Raw genomic sequence first — 20,216 nt, forward strand, 5'->3', positions numbered from 1 at the left:
TATTTGGATTGTAACTTTATTTGTAACTATGTACACACATTTCAACAATTAAATATGTAACACTTCATTCAATGAGTGCTGTCACATGTACTGGCACAGTATTAAAGGCAACATGGATGTGCTGCGATTGAAAATATTGGGTCATTTGTATATGTATATTCATTATCAGTGCCCTCAGTCCACAAGTATGAAAAGACTTTGACACGAATGCATCTGAGAAAAGATTGAAACCAAAGTTACTGGTCCTAAAGACGGAATTAAACAGTGCAATTTTAAGGCAACAATGTAGCTTCCAGGTGGAATGGTGGCACGGTAGTTAGCACACTGCTGTGAAACTGGCGACAGGAGTTTCATCCCTGCTTAGAGCAGCAGTAGCGAGTAATAACTGAACCTGCCCTTGGCAGCCCTTTAATTGGTGGAAGCTCACCATCAGCACCATCACTACCCACGACTACCTCGAGCAGCAACCGCCACCAGTGTGAGTAGTGTAATTACCTGGCAGCACCGCCCTACATGCTGCTGGGGGACACCGTTTTTGATCCCTTACATTAACACTAGCTACCCCGCCCATGCTGCCGACACTTAGGCTACGCCCATTTTAAACCTTTATAAACAGTTTGCCTTGAGAGGCTAACCCCCCTTTTCCTGATGACGACCGCTTGTGTTGCGATCGAAACGTCGTAGTTTTTTTGTTATTTTCTTTGAACCTATCTACGTGACTTTACCTAAAGACCCAAATAATATAAATATCTGAACCTGTTCTGTTACCCCTCTTCGTCAACCTGCCATGACCAGCGTGAAGGAGAGTCAAATAAACCCCCATGACCGACACAGCATAGGTAGACCTTGAACTAGCAGTAGCTTGACAAAACTTAAACACAATTTAAACTTGTAATGCGAACAGTATTCACCCACTCTCGAAGAGGCATGATGAACCACAGACAAGCAGGAAAGCAGCCACGCGGTGAGCCAGTGCCAATCATCGCCCAAGCTCTGCAGTCCTCTGTATATATCAATGTTATCGGCCAGTTAATGAGTGTTTACATGTGGGAGGAAACCGGAGCACTCTGAGAAAACCCACGTGTGCTGGAGGGACACACTCTATCTCATGCAGATGTAACAGGTGGAGTCCACATTTCTGCATTCTCCTGGTGAGTGCCTTGACTGCCACGGGAGTTTTGTCCACAGTGCTGGATTAACAGACGTACATAGCCACCGCCACCACCACTCGGCAGGAAAACTGTACCGTTTAACTTCCGTTACACTTAACAAAGACACGTGCAAATGCCAGCACGCTTCCTGTGCATTGCGTGATAAGTTAGTTTAGCACCAACCCCACTCACCTACTGTGACATGACAAACGCATCACATTATTTCTTGGTGTATTCGTGTAAATGTTTGTATGTTTGTGTTCAAAAAAGCTCTCCCCAAGAAATTGTTAGCACAAGGTATAATAAGTCCCCAGGTTGCGGAAGGCCCGACTTACGGAAATCCTACTTTACGGAAACGCTCCCGTAAATCATGTTTAAAAAAAAATTGCGGGTCGCCTGACGCCCCCTCCCTGCGCCAAAACGCCGCCTTCACCGAGCCTGAGCTTCACTCGGATTAAGGGAATTGTAATTTTTTTTTGCAGTGTTACGTAATTATTTTCCTTTTGTGGCATTACATAATAGTTTTTTCTATGCTTAGAACAATCTTTTTTTTCTCCACGTTTCTATTGCTAGTTTTCTTCTTTTTAGGTTTATTTCACGAGTTATTTTACTGTATGTACTTCATTTTTCACAATTGCACTTCGATTGCTTATGGTTGCAGCCAACGGCCATCGGGAAAAGTCGAGGCCTAGCCTAATGCACGGTAAACGAACATTCGGAAGTAACCACTTTCTGTTAACAGTTAAGATTACAATGTTTCATGGTGTTCATAAACAATCAGAAACATGATATGTTCCATTAGTTTAACTACGGGTAGTGTTAAGGTAGATATTCGAGGAAATGAAAGAATCATAGGAAGTGCAGAGTGTATGTACAGCGATACGATGCGGCTGGCGATAGAAAACAGACAACGGGATAAAAACTTTTCGGCTATGGGATTTTATCTTGAATTTGGGGTAAAATTGTCAGTTTCCAACACACGGAAAATTCGGGTTACGGATCGTTCTCGGGAACCTAACCCTTCCGTAACCCGGGGACTGCCTGTGCTATAAAGCTCGCAACTCGACTTCAATTCCTAGCCACAGCTTACCTCATTGGCCTGTATCTGAACTGTGTAGACATCATCACAGGGGAGCCAACGGCAGCTGGGCATGGTGTTGGCCACATCGCCACCTCGTAGGCTGTGCCAGCCCTCATAGGTGCTTGATAACAGCGCTTGTCCCAAGACTCTGTATCAGCTATTGGGGGGATATTGGCGTTCGTGAAAAGCACTCGCACTGGCCGAGTTCAATTCCTGGCCATGGACAACACTGTTAGTAGTCTGCACTTTAACCTGGTTTGGACCTCCGCTAGGCCTAAAACTAAAATGTGGTATGGTGTGGTCAAAATCAATACTACCATGAAAAGGTATGCAATGCTCATTAAGAGCACCAGCCCTAATAGCTGATTATACAAAATAAATAAAACCAAGCATATGCATGGATTCTGTACCACTTTCAAACATGCGATCGTCTTTAAAAAGTACTACAATTGTGATTTTACGTTGCAAGCCGCACAACAAGCCGCACATCACGTGACGTCGCGACATGACGTCAATAATTACATAATTCTGGACGGGAGGTGTCACATGCAACATTACAATCTTATCCAGCAAAGCCAATAATTCTAGCGCACGGTTTTTGTCACCAAATGTTTGGCAAATCTTTGATACATGTGCCGGATTTTCTCTGGCACAACAAAGCTTTATCCTAAAATGTTTATTTTGGATCATCTATACGAGTTATTGTGCCTCCCCCCGCGTCCCCCCCCCCCTGTTAGAGACCGACAGACGCACGGATACAACTATAACGCATTAATGCCTTCAACCTTAGCTCGACAGTGTCAATAAAAGGGGCATTCTCTTTGTATATTTTCTTTGTCTGCGCCAGCTTGTACATGTCCACACGAGTGTCTATGTGCGTGCGAATGCAGGTCAGGCTGCGACGGGCACGGACGTTGACGCGTGCGAGAGTGCGGTGCAGATCCAGCGTGCAGCGGCCGACGACTGCAGCCACAGGAGAAGCTCGTAGATGCGGAGGTGGCAGAGCGTGAGCGACGCGCCCAGCCGGACTCTCGCCCGGCCGACCCACGAAGCCTCGTGCTCCACTTCCCACCTGGCGATCGTCCACACAGAGCATTCGCCCAAACATTAACAACATTTACTTTGTACGATTAGAAATAGATTTTTTGGTGAGGTAACGTATTTAACTGGCCAAATCTTCGTCATGAAAGTCTCCACCACCTGATAAAGCATCTTCAGGTGACAGCATCTTCAGGGTGATTTACTGGAAGTCAGAGTGACTTCCTGGGTTCTGACATGAAGGTGGCTGATGCAGTTTCAAGCGAAATGTCACATCTGATGGATACATTTTGGTTGCAAGAATTGTTCTTCAACTGGTGAGCTGAAACAATAATTAATTTGCCCTTTAAATGCCGATACACGTGAAAATGCTGTGACAAAAATTTGGTCAGATCATTGTGGCCTTCACAAAAATCAATTATGAATCATGGGCCACATTGGCTGCGAAAACGCACGTGCATTTTTCTCTCTGCGACATTCAAAACAGTTAATTTGTTACGAAGTGAAAAGCGGTTATCACAGATCAATTCCCACAATGCTGCGGCCGCCTGCCCACGTTTCAACCGTGCCTCACAAAACGTAGCCACTTTCCATTCTCTGTCCACTACTGGATTTAAGGCCTTCGCCAACAACCAGCTGACCGGCGCACCTGCACAGGGCTCGCACGCAGCAGCGCGACATGGTGATGAAGGAGCTGGCGTCGGCGCGCGTTCGCAGCACCGTCTCGATGCCGCGCAGCAGGTCGTTCGTCTTGAGCAGCAGCAGCATCTCACGCGGCACGCGGTTCAGCAGGTCGCTGATTTGGGGCAGGTACTGGGCTGCACTGCCCCGCACCTCACTCTCCTGCGTCACGCAGCAGTAGCAGCAGCGAAAACAAAAAACAAAAAACACCACCCCCGTCTTTAGCCTGTGCAGGATTGAGGGATGGGTGGATGGGCGTTGTTGTTCGCGAGCACCTATTAACCCCATTCCGGTACATCTTCAACCTTGCACTGTATGTGTACGTCATCAGCTAATAACTTTGTCGATATGTCTTCAGGTCCGAAACCACTGTTGACCTTCCAAAAAAGTGGTAGTGTGTTATAACCACCTCGGTTGCCGATGATAATGACGATAATAACGGTGAGAACAACAACAGGCGGCTTGCAAACACAGATCTACCTCTTTGCTCGTGATGGGCGCCCGGTCGATGCCTTGCTGCACCACGTCCCAGGAGCGGGCCGTGAGCACGCACGCAAACAGCCCGTACAGCTCGCCGGCCCCCAAGCTCCTCGCGTGCTTCTCCACAGCGGCCACATCCGCCCGGAGCAACGCCTGCCACAGGCGGCAGTAGTCCACCCGGAAGCCGTCGGACAGCGTCTGCAGCATCAGCGACACGGCCAAGCGGAGGCAAATTGTTGCGGCGAGCTACTCAGCTTTTGCGGTTCGGGCTCGGTAACCTCCCCGGTGAATATTGTACAAGACGTATTAACCAAAAGGTACACGCCGTCCGCTTCACAGTGGATGTTAAATATTTCCATGAGGTCATGAGAAAAAGAGCAGGCCATGTCTGCTGGCGTCATGGTCCATGTTCGATAAATTACTTGCAAATTCACTGAGAGAAGCCACATAGCGACGTCACCCCTCTCCATACTGGCAAAGTAATGCCCATATGCAGGCGGATACGACGTCCACCTTGTGCCGCACAGGGACAGCTTTCAACGGGGGTCCCCCCTTGGCTCGTGCTACAGGGCACCTCGAGGTGCGAATACTAAGTGATGATGATGATGATTTTCAGGGGTAGCTAGGGGTACAAACGCAGAGGGTCAGCCTGAGCACAATGCAGTGATGCAGGTTTTAGATGTACAGTTGATCATCGATTTTCCGACGCGCGATTATCCGGCTTCTAACATCCGGCGGTCCCGGGTCAATCCGCCGAAACTGGTAAACCCGCTCCAAAGGCTGTGCAAGTCTGGCGATCAGCACCATGTGCGTGGCAAAAAAAAGGTAGCTATGCTTGATTTCAGTGTCCAATATTATTTACAGTACAATATACAAGACATACAACGTAATGAAAATACTGCACGTATGTATATTTTTCGTGACTAATAACCACATTCATAAAACAGCAAATATAGAGTGCGATCCGGTGAAAAAAGCATGTAACTCGGCGTTCGCCAGAGCGCCGGTCTAAAGGCTGCATCAGTCCGGCGATTGTCAAACGCATGTCATTGTAACAAGCGCGTAGTAGTGCTACGTACATAACCCGAAGCCGCCGGACAATCGATGATCAACTGTTTCTCATGAATATTATTTAATACAGCAAGTCAGGACTAGTGACTTGGTATGGAGAATTGCAGCTCTTTGTCAATGAACTGTTGTACGGGAGCCTCCCAGCACTCTGTGGGGTTGTGGGGTTATCTCTCTGCGACTCCCCAGTGTGGGTTGGTCAGCATAGAAAGTAAAATTATCAAAACAAACTTTATCTACGTAGCACAATTCGTGCAAACAATTCGATACAAAGTGCTATGCAGGACTATATGAAGGGACTGACGCAATGTAAACAATAAGAATGATACATAACAAAAATTACATGCATTATAATGAACTAAAAGTAGAATAAAATGCATAATAAAGCCATAATAACCAGTGGCTTTTCCTGCACTGCCATCTGCTGCCCAACACGTAGAGACGTGGTCTATGCTAGGAAAAACAAGGTTTGCTGCGTGTCGTAGCAATCAATCTAGAGCAAGAATTTGTGCAGTGTGCACTTTGTTTTACACATCTACCCATAGGTTTGCTGCACTGGCACACGTCTGTATAATGACCTGTCTGGACATAGACTCAGGCTTTTTTGTATCAGGGTCTCATGTTCATCAGAGGCATGTGACAACCTAAGTAATAAAATCCCGACAAACAGCACCAGTTAATCCTGGTATCAACACAGTAGTGGCTGGGTAAACCCACGCCTACTCTGGTGGCATTTCGGTGTCAATCCAGGATTAAGTAATCCATTTACACCATTCGATCCCACACACACACTCTCTGCCATCGGTTCCCCTCCCGCTGGTAGAATCCTCCAATAGGTTTACAGGCTCCCCATTGTCAGCTTTCACTCCCATCGCCAACACAACGAACTCACTGATAGTATTCAAGACTCCCGCCCAACTTTCTGTCCACTCTATCCCTCCTTTCCTTCAAGACTCCTCCGAGACAAACTTCCTGCCACTCATCCACTTCGTTCTCAAGCCTTTCTAACCAGTCTCTCAACACGGGCATCATTCCCAACAGTTTCACAACATCGGCTCTCACACCCTTTCCAAAACACCTTGGCTTAGATTAGGGTGATCTCTCCAACCTTCGCCCCATCTCCAACCTCTCGTTTCTTTCGAGAGTTCTTGAACGTGCTGTAGCGCACCGCATAACCGCTCATTTGACATAGAATGACCTGGACTATTTTCAATCAGGCTTCCGAGCGGGCCACAGCACAGAGACAGCATTGGTTCGGGTAGTGAATGACTTCCTTCAGTTGGCTGACAAGGGACACACTGGTGCACCGGTCCTTCACGATCTCAGTGCTGCAATTAAATTTAGGGTCCAATTTAAGGTGTTGCTGCTAACATACAAGGCCTTAAACGGCCTTGCCCCATTTAACATTCAACGGCCGATTCTGAGATCCTTGCATGAACTGCGCCTAAACATTTAAATGATTATTTTCATTTAGGCAATGTGTTAAAATATGAACTTTATCCCATTCTGAGTTTGGCTCGCATATGAACGAGCTGATAAGCTCTGTGAGTGGACAAAAATCATCAAGCGTGACGATGAACACAGCTACTACCCGCCAAAGACCTAAGCGTGCCTAACTGTGATGATACAAAATTTAAGGATCTGAATAAACCTAAATTAATCAATGTTATTTACCAGGTAAAGCCCACTGAGCTATTAGGTATTTTTCAAAGGCAACCTGGCCACACAGGATAACTTATTGAAGAGGCTCATCATATGTTGCAATTTATAGCTGCAGCCAAATAATCTAAACGCATGTTTCCGAATGTGCAGGGCAAAACCTGGCGGGAACTGAGAAAAATCCACGTGATTATGGAGAAAGAGAACAAGCAAACTCCAAATAAAAATATACAGGTATCATCAGGGTCGAGATGGAACCCACGATCTCCTGATTGTTTGACCTAATATTGGAGAAGGGGTGGGGGGGGGAGGAGTTGAATTGCATACCAATGAGATCAACATTTCTTTATGACCACTTTGGTCAACGCGTACCTGGTAGATGCCATGATCCAGCAGGATGACCTCCGTGTGACCAGACGCGGGGTCCCTGTGCACCAGCACGTTCCCGGGGTGCGGGTCGCAGTGCACGAACCCCTCCACGAAGATCATTTCGCTGTACATGCGGCCCAGGTACCGCGACACCTGGTTCACATCTATTCCATGCCTCTCCATGTACACGCGGTCGTTGATCTGCCCCCCTTCCACGAACTCCATCATGAGCACGCGATCCGTCGACAGCTCCCAGAAGATGCGAGGCACCTTCACGGCAACATCGTCACAATTGCCATTACCACCATCATCATCAATAATATAATCATTGCCATCAATTCGAAGCCACTCATCCGGAATGTATGTTTAACTTCTTTGGCACCGTACATAGCAAACCGTGCTTACCGGAAGTGTGGAAGGACAACAAACTAATCACAAAAATCAGTTCTAAAGAAAAACATGTGCCGAGTCTCATCTGATCTTCCTTTGGGTAAATCACCCTGAATGTGCACGAGCTCGTCAGATCTCAGAAGCTAAGCAGGGTTGAGTCTAGTTACCACATGAATGGAAGCCATCTTGGGGATACAGTAGCAGGTGTCATAGGCTGTACGGTGGCCAAGATAAGGTGATACAGACATGGATTCTATACCATTTGTGTGAAGCGATGAGCTTTAGCCCCTTGTATGCAAAGGTTTTATTGGGGTACTCCAGTTTCCTCCACTGAATAATGGTATTAGCCTTGAGACTGAGACAGGCTTTCCTGGATAGACAGATGGAATGCCGGGTTTTATATTATTGTGCACAGCTTGAGAAGATCTTTTCAATACTGAGACCAATGTAATATAAACGTATGAGAAGTAAATTAATTTTATGACTTTTACAAACTTACGTTTGTTCAGTCTGGCAAGAGTGATAATTAATATCTGCATGTTTTTTTTATCGTAATCATAATCTTAATCCAGCCGACGACATCCTGTGGAATTTTAGGCATGTCTTTGTGGAGAGAATGTAGTAATTACCTTAGTCTATGCAAATAAAGCAGTCCAATGTTTAATCCAGTTATAAGTTATGAAATGATGACATTGAGGTGGCTTGCAATTTTATCCCCTCTCCTCTCCATTCCCCCCCAATTTTATCAGGCCATCCAATGAGTAAGCTCGCCAATTACCACTGTGAGGCTTCCTCAATGCACTGCAGTCTCGAATTACTTTACTGAATCATCGTGGTCTGCATCTTCACTCATACTCGTGAATATTGACTTGTCACCGTTAGTCATGTTTTGACCTTAGGTGGGTAGTCACGATCACCATCATGCCTGATGATGTGCGTACACAATCATAGTCAATGTAGGTTCAAATAAGAAAAAATGTTGTCACGAAGTACATCTATAATATTGACAGTGCCTGGCATACAGGGTAGAAATTCGTGTTGGAAAACACTTAAATGTATGATAGTTTTTTAGTGGATATTCAGATCATTTACATGTATTAATTACAAATCTATCCGTGCGAGCATTAGTGATGTCACCTGATACCACGTTACATCACTTAAGGCAGTAAAAGCACCGAAGTGATATCATGAAAATAACATAAACTTCCTGATACGGCATGTTTTCAGGTCAATCTGAAACAAAACAAAAATCTTTTTTAAAATTTATCTCGGCCCAATGAAAGGATCAATCGAATTTTTGCCAGTTAATATCAAAACAGTGAACACATTCCTAAGCCACGGTGAACACATTGCGAGGCCACAGTGATTTCCCAGAGGGTGTGTGGTGAGTGCTGTGCCTTCAGGAAGTGGAACTTGTGCAGCATGGAGGCAGCGCGCTCAGCGTTGCGGCCTTCATTCATGAAGTCGAGCTCGACGGGGAGGTTCTTCCGAGCCTCTTCCACCAGCCACAGGAAGCGGAAGTCTGGGAAGAGCCAGGCAACTCCACGCACGAGCACCTGAACAAGCCAAGTATAAATAAATAAACAATCAGTGTTTTCGATTTAAAGCTTTCGTGACTGCAGGGATTCATCTTCTTGGTTCTTTCGGTAAAGTCACGTAGAAGGGAAATAATAAAATAATACAAATAAAACATAATAAAATAATTCTCACGACGTTTCGGCCACAACGCAAGAACAGAAGAAAGACCTGTTCTTCACCTGAGGACGGCTGCTTGCGTTGTGGCCGAAACGTCGTGAGAATTATTTTATTATGTTTTATTTTTATTATTTTATTATATCCTTTCTACGTGACTTTACCGAAAGAACCAAGAAGATGAATCAGTGTTTTGTAATACTGCTTGTGCATCTGTTTTATAACATTGCATTCTCAACGTAAGTAATGTTACCTCTCATTTTGTTCATGGTTAATTGCATTTGTGTTAACGCCTGGTAAAGGTTTTATCGTCTGACAGTTTCTTATGAGTTTTATGTTGTTTGCTGTTATGTGGTTATGTTTATAAGATTCTTCTGTAAAATGTTACGATGTACTGTCTGATGTTAATAGTATCCGCTTCAGAACTAAGATGTGACTCTCAGCCTTATCTACTATAACTAAACATCACATAAATTAAAATACACAATAATTATGGACTGCATTGGCAGAGGTGCACAAGCAAATACAATAAAACAAACTCGTAACATTTATCATTTGGCGTCCTCTGGTCTAACACCGTTTTGAGACTAGGCTCAAAAGAAAGCTGTCTCTGGTGTGGACCAATCGGTTTCAAAGACAATGCATATATTATTGTTTGCATTCTGACCACAAGTAGTGTGGTTAATGCAGACATGATCCCTTGTAAAAGGTTTCAGTTTGGTGTTTTAACATCTTACCACCTGATTGTTCCCAGAAAAAAAGGCAAAACATATTCTCAAGACAACCCTCTGTCACCACACTGCTAAATGAATGCATTGTTGGTGGGTTGTTTGACGATACTTCACCACGCACTTCCAATTAGCATTGTTGGCTGAGTAAGGTGCGAAATAATTTCAACATACAGCAAAACCTTGGATTGAGCGAGAGAGAGAGAAGAACCATCGGCTCAGTTGTGATCACGTGATGCTCGGCAGACAAAGCGTATACTGTACGTACTACTCGTATTGCAAGACCTCGCTCGTTTATCAAGTGAAAATGTATCAAAAAAATTTGCTCATCTTGCAAAACACTCGCAGACCAAGTTACTCGCAATCCAAGGTTTTACTGTACATACATACCACGCTGACAAGCACGGGTTGATGAAGGGGTGGAATGCCAAGGTGCTAGCTGTGGCCAGGAATCGAACTCAGGATGCCAGATTCTTAACACAGTGCACTAACCACCGCACCACTGCTCCACCCACATTCATGATCAATGCTGTCTTACAACAGGACAACATACATTGGCTGACGTGTGGGAGCAATGGTAAAGCAGTCCCACTGTGCTTTACAGACAGGAGGCGATGACGTTCATCCGGCCTCATCATCATCATCATCATCCGCCGTGTGACGATTGACAGAGGGGAAAAGAGAAAGAGGGAGCGAGAGAGGGCAAAGCTAGAGTTCGCCCACAGCCGCATGGCTTGTCGAGGAGTACGACCGCCCCCGCGTGACCGAGTTTGTGACGGCGAGGCGGGGTCCGGGCCTTGTGGTGCGGGCGGGGGGTCCGTACCTCCATGACGTCGAGGTCGCGGGTCGCCTGACTCCGCACCTTGCGGTGCTGCACCTTGACGGCCACCGTGCGGCCGTCGTGAAGCGTGGCGCGGTGCACCTGGGCCAGAGACGCCGTCCCCAGCGGCCGCGGATCAAAACTCTGGAACAGCTCACCCACCTGCATTGCCATCACATCGTCAAATATAGTGTTAAATTAAACATAATTTCAATGACCGCGACCGAATCGCCTGATCCTGACAGATCTCATGCACGGTTAAGCCTGCCTACTGTTCGGATGGGCGATCAATAAGCTTGCATGAACAGGCTGTGATAGACTGCGTGGCTGTGCTACGCAATGGCCAGTAGAGAGCAGTGCAGCAAAAATAATTGTTGGACCGTAAGTCTGCTCCTGTGTCGATGCCCTCTGCCTTAAGCAATCCGGTCAAATAACCCCCATGACCCGCACGACGTGATGAGGCCTTCATCCAACCATGTGGAGTGACTAACTCGGAGACAGTAAGACTTGGATGCACTTCTTTTATTTACAGAGCACCATCGGGATAATACACACCCTACGTGGATATACACTATGACTGTTGCTAGCCGATACACAACACTAACCGTCTAAGACTGACGGGGCTGAACGGAGACAGCCAACAACTATCTCAGCAGCGCAATATCGAGTGAGGACAGCAGCGACGATGGCGACGAGACGACAGCGACGATGGCGACGAGATGGTAACGACGATGGCGACGAGATGGTGACGACGATGGCGACGAGATGGTAACGACGATGGCGACGAGATGGTAACGACGATCTTGAGCAGCACGACGGGATCCCACTTCCAGCATCAGCCCCGAGGTCCCCCACAGGGGCCCCTCCTGTACTCTCAGCGTGGCCTCGCTCCGCCCTGGCCACGCCCCCTTTCTGGAACCTACCAGCGGGTTCCTGGTGGGCCCCTTCTGTGACCTTTCCCCTAGATCCCCCTCTGGTGTATCACGTGGCCTGCTGACGTCAGGACTGCCGTACGCCGCAGCTCCCCTTTTTTGCCAGCAGCCAGCGCTATGCCACTACACATGGATTGACCAAGGGACTGCACATTCAATAAGTCAACAATCAGTGTCTCTATGCGTAATAGGTCACCACACATTTTTAAGCTGTGTGGATTATGAGTATGAGATCAGTTGCACTTTAAGTGGTTAAAAGTGCTTCCATTGATTTTAAGTCCGGTTAAAGTTTGTTTAACCAGTTGGGAACTCAACAGACTCGGAAAGTCAAATGTACAAGTAACCTATGGCATTAGTCTGCCAGTAGGGTGGATATGATTGCTATGTACAATCCGAGTTTAGCAATTTGCAGGTAATGTAATTTTTTTTATCATGATGCTGGCACACAATGTCCTATTTATTTTGAATTATATTGGTGGATCTTTAATGTACACTGTGAAGCACACGGCGTATCGTATATATTTTAGTTAATGCACCCACATAAATAACTAGGGTGGCCCGCCGGATTCGAACTGCAAACACCAGCAACAAGCTTTTGAACGTGCTTCCGTTGGCCCATGTAACCACCACCAATGTGGAATTTCCACCGCTGTAAACAGGAGATGAGCACTGCTTTAATGCTCAATTTGAGCAGTAAACCACTTTGATGGGCACGGTTGGCTACGTATACACACACACACAAATTTGAATTGGCGATTCCCCACAGCGAAAGACGCGGCCGCGACGCACCTCTTTCCCCAGCTCTTCGCGGACGACTCTGTGCACGTCCTCGATGGGGCTGGTGGGCGCACTGCTGTGCAGCACCCGCAGCGTGCGCGTGTACTCCTCGGGCAGCAGGTAGTCCAGCGCGCCCAGGTGCTGCCCGGCCTTGATGAACGTGCCTCGATTCGCGCAGCACAGCTCCAGCAGCCGCTCGGCCGAGCGCAAGTGAACCTCGAACACGAACGATGCATTCTTCTGGTCAATACGTCCGTTGGCATTCACAGTTGCATCAAGCGTCATCGGCATCGGCAGCCATGCTCAAGTGGCTGCTGGATGAGAGCCTCTGCAAGACGGCGCCACCTCTCACGGTTCTACGAAGCAACATTCACTTAACAGCTACACGCACGCCGATCTTGTCGCTCCATATTCAAGAGGGATGTTAGCTTGGGGACGTTCTTTGGCTGCCATTCTGTCATTAGTCTCACCCACCGGCCGTCATCCTTTCTAATATCGTGTCCTGGCAAGCCCACTTATCTTAAAAGTTTAAACAATATGTGAATTATAATTTGAATATTTACAACGCGAATTATATGTTCTAAAATCCATGTGTTTGGCATTGTCTCCCAATAGAATTACAAGCATGGTGTTCTTCATACTTTTCAGCTGGTGTTAATTTTTTTTGTTAACGACCATGTTTCTGCACAATACGTGATAGCAGGTAGCCCGGTAAGTGGCCAAATAATGACTTGGTGAGGGCCATGGGACAACTGGAAGTAAGTGGACGAGCCTTGAAGAACTGGTAAAAGACAGACGGCAATGGTGAAGTGTGACAGATGGAATGAAAACAAAAACCATCGATGGCAAAATTGGACCTCTCCAGAGCCAAGCTCAGGAGTGAACTCCCTCCAGCAGGTGCCTTCGGATCAAAACGTCGTTTTGGTGTTTAATTTCCTGACAACGGGTTGCTTTCAAATTTGCCAAAAAACTTGAAAGTTTGTAACAATTCGTATATGATTTAAAAAACATGAAGCGAGCTTGAGCCTGACACGTCACTAGAAGTGACGGTAGATCCATGGACAAAACCGATGACGGAATGGCAACCGAGGGAGGGTAACAAGCCAAAGGGAACAACCACCACAGACGTGGAGCAAAGAGATGAGTTTGTACGCAGGAACGAGATGGATTGTGGCGTTGCAGGACAGTTCAGGGTAGGGACGTAAGGAGGCCTTCATCCAGCAGTGGATGGACTACGGTTAATCATGACTTGGCAGACTGTGTTTCTGATTTGATAAGCAGTAAGAAATCTTAATGTGGATGCGTGCCACCAATCAGTTCACATTGAAGGGACCAACATATCTGCATGCACCCCTTAATGAGTCTTCTTACCAACCTGTGACTTGGCTGCCCAGTACTCATCTGTTCCGTACTCCATACGTTTTAACGTCCTCATGTAGTCTGCACTGATCAGCGCGGTCTGTGTGTACAGGCACAAGTAATATTTCAAGATGATGTTTGGGAACACATCTTTAAAATAACACGATACATGATATTCATATTCTTGGTTCTTTCAGTAAAGTCACGTAGAAGGGAAATAATAAAATAATAAAAATATAAAACAATAAAAAAATATAAAGTTTACATGAGTATGTGTGTAAATTAATGCTTCTGTGTAAAAGTGTTTGTCTATGTGTATCTGTATATGTCTATGTGGGTCTATGATTTTCTACGTAAGTCAGTGTTGACTCGGCAGGGACCATCAACTCACTGCACTTGAGAAGCCAGATTATTGGATCTGACCCCAGCATCTCAGCGGTCAGATCAGCACCCTGACCTCCGAGCCACCAGGCCATCCCAGACATTGTCTAGCACGCGTTTCCCCACGACGACGCCACTGGTGCCCTGACCGTCCACACGGCGCGGCCGATCCTGACGGCGCTGATGTCCGCCGGGTCCAATCCGCTGCTAGCGTAGACGCCGATCCCCGAGACAGCCGCCACTGACAAGGTGAGGGCGAGGCGACGTGCCATGTTGGCACTGAGGGCACCTCCTGCATTCAAAGGTAGACCAAGGCAGGCAGGCAAGCATTACTTCAGTCGCTTGACAAAGACATCATGCTACTATTAAAAGTAATATATTCCTCGAGTTTCCTGGCTGGCTGCTGGCTGAGCTTCTCTCTGTCCCAAAAATGCAGGCTTCCCTCGCTTTATGGGGTAGTAGTAGATGCTTTCCAAAAAAAGGGCGCGCAAAGTGAAACTGCATGAGACAGCTGCCTACCGAGGAGCACATACACAGTAGAAGGTACACACACAGTACACACACAGTACACGGTACACACACAGTACAAGGTACACACACAGTACACGGTACACACACAGTACACGGTACACACACAGTACAAGGTACACACACAGTACAAGGTACACACACAGTACACGGTACACACACAGTACAAGGTACACACACAGTACACGGTACACACACAGTACACGGTACACACACAGTACAAGGTACACACACAGTACAAGGTACACACACAGTACAAGGTACAAACACAGTACACACACACAGTACACACACAGTACAAGGTACACACACAGTACACACACACAGTACACACACAGTACACGGTACACACACAGTACACACACAGTACACGGTACACACACAGTACACAGTGCAAGGTACAAATACAATACACACACAGAACAAGGTACACACAGTACACGGTACACACACAGTACACACACACAGTACACACACAGTACACGGTACACACACAGTACACACACAGTACACGGTACACACACAGTACACACACACAGTACACGGTACACACAGTACACGGTACACACACAGTACACAGTACACGGTAAACACACAGTACACACACAGTATACAGTACACACACAGTGGTGTCCCACGTCTGGCCGCATAGCGACACGTAGCGTGAATTCAAACCGCATACGGCGAATTTTGGGTAGAAATAGGTTAGCCGCGTATACGCGAAATCGCACAAGACGAACCCGCATAGGGAATATAAAAAACTCTAAATACATTTTATCTAGCCATTGTATTACATAAACAGGGAGAATAATTTTAGTGATCCGAGCACAGGTTTTTGAGAAGACTAATGAATTCGACAGCTCTCGTTCAAGGTACCAACATTTTCCACGAGGCAAGAGAGCACGTGTACCCACGGCTTAAGTATACAATGTTGTGACTTGCCCGATCATTAACGCAACTGGCACAACAGTGCTCGTTTGTTTTCGACTGGCTCGGCTTGGGATAACCCACGCATAGCGTGCCGAAATCCTCTCTCATTTAAATGCCCTCTCCCGCCGGTGCCGAGTTATGCTGTGGGTGTAGAGCAATGCCACGTGGGTGTACCCCATGCTGAGCCATCGCAATCCACGATGACAAGGCACTTACGTAATGAATTGTTTCCGCTTACGTAACTCGGATATATTGGAGCTACATGCTGTGTACGTCGCTTCCAGCAAGCCGCACCGACCAGAGCGGTGAAGTATGGTCGAATAACCGCCATGACCCACAGAGCATGGAGAGAGGCCCTAATCCAGCAGTGGATTGACAAAAGGGCTCTGTTCTGTACACTGTGATCCAGATGTCTGTACATGGAGATCCAGATGACAACTGACAATGTCCGCCTTGTATATTCATTCATGTTTTAAATAAACCTTACTTTTAAAATAACTATTTTAGACAGTTTAATTGGGGGGGGGGGGGTCACAACACATCTGGAGCACCGTGTACATGTGCAGTGCTGTGTGATAACATGACGCCCGTGATAGAGGCAAAGAGATCGTGCGATGGCTGGAGAACAGAAATGTGCCTCTGTAAGGCACCAGCACACGACTTCACTGCATCGCTCCATCTCCCACGGTCGGTGACCTCTCGTTCCGTGCTGGACAGCTGTGTGAAGAGCTTCTTAGCTCATCGGATTCGTCCGCTCTGAGTAGAGATTCCTCGATCATCGGCGACGCCCAACTAACTTTACGTGACAGTTGAATCCGTGGTTCCGTAACCTGCGTGTTCATCTCGTAGTCTCTCTAGGGTCTAGGGCTCTAGGCAGTGACCGATGTGTGTGTGTGTCTCGTTGTTGTTGTTGCCCTGTGTAGAAGTCACGCCGGTGTTTGACACGTGTGTCAAGCCCTTACCGTGCCTGATGGTCTGTCGCGTTGATTACGATGGTGATTGTATTGTCAGTAACGTGACAGTCGCTGTATTGTGTAGCGGTGGTACGAGCGGTGTGGAGGCTGTGTCGTGTTGAGCCGGTGAATGGAGCCAATCGAGCGCAAATCTGCGATCGCCGCCGTATAAATCGATTCCTAACACCAAGCTACTCTTATTTAGATTCCAAAGTTCGTTACCGTGGATATCTTCAAACCAGATTTACGCTATTGTTGAATTGCTGTGATCGCGTAACAATAGAAGGAGTGGGGAATGAGGAGTGATGTTGTTTTTTCATTGCAAAACAACACATGAGATTAATCGTTTGGAATCGGTTGTGATTTGTATCGCTTCGAATCGATGTAGATCCGTGTCTTTGCCTGATCGGCGCTCCATTGCTTGGGACCACGTTCCGTAACTAACCACGTGGGGTGGACAGAACACACGTGGTGGCACGAAGATATCTCCGCGGATATGCAAAAATAAGAATAGGTTTTACCCTTTCTGGCAATATATCGTTAAGGGGCCGTCCATAAATGACGTCACGCGATTTTGGACGATTTTTGACCACCCCCCCCCCCTCGTCACACGGCGTCACAAAAAGTCAGACCCCCCCCCCCTCAAATATGACGTCACAAAGCTCTGCACCCCCCCCCGCCCCCCAAAGCCATATTTACATTTTGAAAATTAAACACGCTTCAAATCGCTTTAAACTATTGTCATTGTAGTGCGTATTTAATGTGGCGCTGCACTCTGATGTTGTAGGAGAAAACACGTATTAAAAGGAGGCGTTGGAAAGATTATATTTAGCATAAACTTAACTTGAAAATATTCTACGTATAACTAAAACTGCAGATGTGCAATATTATACACTGTATTGAAATTATCTTACAATTATAAAATATTAAAAGTAATTATAACTATAAAAAAAATACTTACAACTTTGTAGTAGAACGAAGCAAAATGGAGAGTACAATTATAACAATCATACAGTATATTCATTCCATAGAATGAAAAGCCTTGGCAGAATCATTAGAATCAAAATGTTTAATAACAATCATAAAAAAAAATCAAAATGTATACTTTTCCGTTCTCCCATGGAGAAGCAAAATGCTCCTTCATGGAATAAATACAAGGTGACCTTAGTACATTTCCATAATCAAATAGTTAATAATGAAAATTCATCAAAATTAGTGTTGTTATAATAATTCTATATTTATTAAAAGTTGCGCATTTTGATGTGACGTCACATTTCTCACCCCCGTCACAAATGTCTGACCCCCCCCCCCCCCTTTCTGGCAATATATTTTTAATAAGAAAATATAACAACAGTTTTACCCTTCCTGGAAATATATCTTTAATATGAAAATATAAGAAGAGGTTTTACCCTTTCTGGCAATATGTATTTAGGGGCTATCCATTTAGTACGTACGCATGGAGGGGGAGGGGGGGTTAACCCAAATGCGTTCGCTTGCGTTTGGGGGGTCTACGGACAATGACGTACGCATAGAAAACGGGAGGGGGGGGGTATCAGCAATGCTTTTTTTGCCGCAGTCACTTGCCAATGAGGTGTTAGACCAGAGGTTAAACATAAAATACATTTACGGTGCTAGACCAGAGGTTTTAGACCAGAGGTCTAACACCGTTTGAGACGAGGCTCAAAAGAAAGCTGTCTCTGGTATGGACCAATCAGTTTCAAAGACAATACATATGTTATCAGAGTGTTTTTTGTTTGCATTCTGACCACAAGCATTGTGGTTAATGCAGACATGATTCCTTGTAAAAGGTTTCAGTTTGGTGTTTTAACATCTTAACACCTGTTTTGTTGCCAGAAAAAAGGGGAAAACCCTCTTGTCATATTTTGGTACTGGCAAAGGAGGTCCCATGATGAAAATACAAAATAATAATGTAATAAAGAATTTTGCAATAACGCCTGCCCCTTTGCAAGGGTGCCAGTATCTAAATTAACAAATCCAAGTGGCTCATGCTGTAATATTTAAAGGAATGGCACGAGGTGTTTCAATTTATTTAATGGCATCGACTTCAATATGCTGTCCTTAAATTTCTCGTAACCAAAGTAAAACCTTGATATGTACATCTCATCACCGACGGTAGCTCACACCTTAGCTCCAGTCGTCCAGATACACTTTACAAGACGAGCAGACAACGCGGCATAGCCCATCACTGTGCTGACATCTCGAGATGTTCATCTTCATCACAACAGCGGCGCCTCCCAAGAAAACTTGTCCGGAACACGAGGTGGCGCTAGCGGGAAAAATTATGAAAACGACTGCGCGCTTTGCTGAATGAGTACGTAACACACACAGCCCCTTCCATCAATCCACTGCTGGATGATGACCTGTCACCCCAACCCTCCAACGCCGTGAGAGTCTTGGCGGTTACTTGACCATACTTCACCACGCTGGTCAGTGCAGGTTGCTGAAGGCGGGGAGCGTAGACGTTGTGGCTGTAAAACAATGCATGTTGCTGCACTGACCTCTATTGACAAGGTAGCCCAAGCAGCAGCCTACAACACGTAATAATATTTTTTTTAATAATAATGTACAATATTTATTTATCCAGGACAACCACACCGAGCCGTCGGACTCTTTTACAGGAGGGTCCCGAATCGGGGTTTTAATGTTAAGACGTGTCCAGCCAGCGAATGACGAGTACGTGTATTACACACGAGTGTGTATTACACACGCGTGCGAAGAAACCGGAGCACCCGGAGAAAACCCTACGGCCGTACAGATGGAAACCGATGGCGATTAGTCCACTTGCCGTAAACCCGCCTTCTCCTGGCGAGCCCACCTCTTGGACGCGCGCAGGGAAGGAGTTTTGACAGCAGTGTTTGTGCGATCCGCCAAACCCATCTGAGCATTATTCAGGCACAAAGCTGCTTGGCTTATGAGAATCGGGCGCACATTACTACGAGAGACGTGGCCATATGCATCAACAGATGTCCATTTGACCAGGTTACGACTCATCGACGTGTCGTATTTCCCAAACAATACGTGATGAACATTCGTCCATTATATGTGTATTTAGAATTACTGATAGAACTACACAATATCATGTACGTGTAAGCTTCAGCTATATGTCCAATGCGATAGCCATAATACAATAATTTACATCTACAGTTCGAGCGCACTATGATCCTAGTTTGCTCAATCA

The 20,216-nt window shown here is 46.1% G+C and overlaps 1 protein-coding gene across 1 annotated transcript; it reads right to left on the minus strand.

The window, feature by feature from the left end:
• Positions 1-2: 2 nt before the first annotated feature.
• Positions 3-17,168, minus strand: ADCK1 (aarF domain containing kinase 1). Its single transcript, XM_078608416.1, has 10 exons — positions 17,027-17,168; positions 14,756-14,898; positions 14,242-14,325; positions 12,879-13,082; positions 11,161-11,319; positions 9,315-9,473; positions 7,531-7,797; positions 4,432-4,629; positions 3,920-4,113; positions 3-3,304 (listed from the first exon to the last, which is right to left on the minus strand). Exons 2-10 carry the CDS (start codon positions 14,876-14,878, stop codon positions 3,124-3,126), a joined length of 1,569 nt encoding a protein of 522 aa, XP_078464542.1. The 5' UTR covers positions 14,879-14,898; positions 17,027-17,168; the 3' UTR covers positions 3-3,123.
• Between the last annotated feature and the right edge of the window lie 3,048 nt (positions 17,169-20,216).

Source organism: Lampetra planeri, chromosome 30, assembly GCF_965212315.1.
Source record: "Lampetra planeri chromosome 30, kcLamPlan1.2.h2, whole genome shotgun sequence".
NCBI classification, from domain to species: Eukaryota; Metazoa; Chordata; class Hyperoartia; order Petromyzontiformes; family Petromyzontidae; genus Lampetra; species Lampetra planeri.

Bases quoted from the DNA above. Each gene is read 5' to 3' on its own strand.
- ADCK1 (XM_078608416.1), bottom strand. From the start codon at position 14,878: ATGGCACGTCGCCTCGCCCTCACCTTGTCAGTGGCGGCTGTCTCGGGG. The intron at 14,326-14,755 runs GTCAGGGCACCA...CTGTACACACAG, and splicing joins TCGGCCGCGCCGTGTGGACG to ACCGCGCTGATCAGTGCAGA. The intron at 4,114-4,431 runs GTAGATCTGTGT...TGCGTGACGCAG, and splicing joins CGCCCATCACGAGCAAAGAG to GAGAGTGAGGTGCGGGGCAG.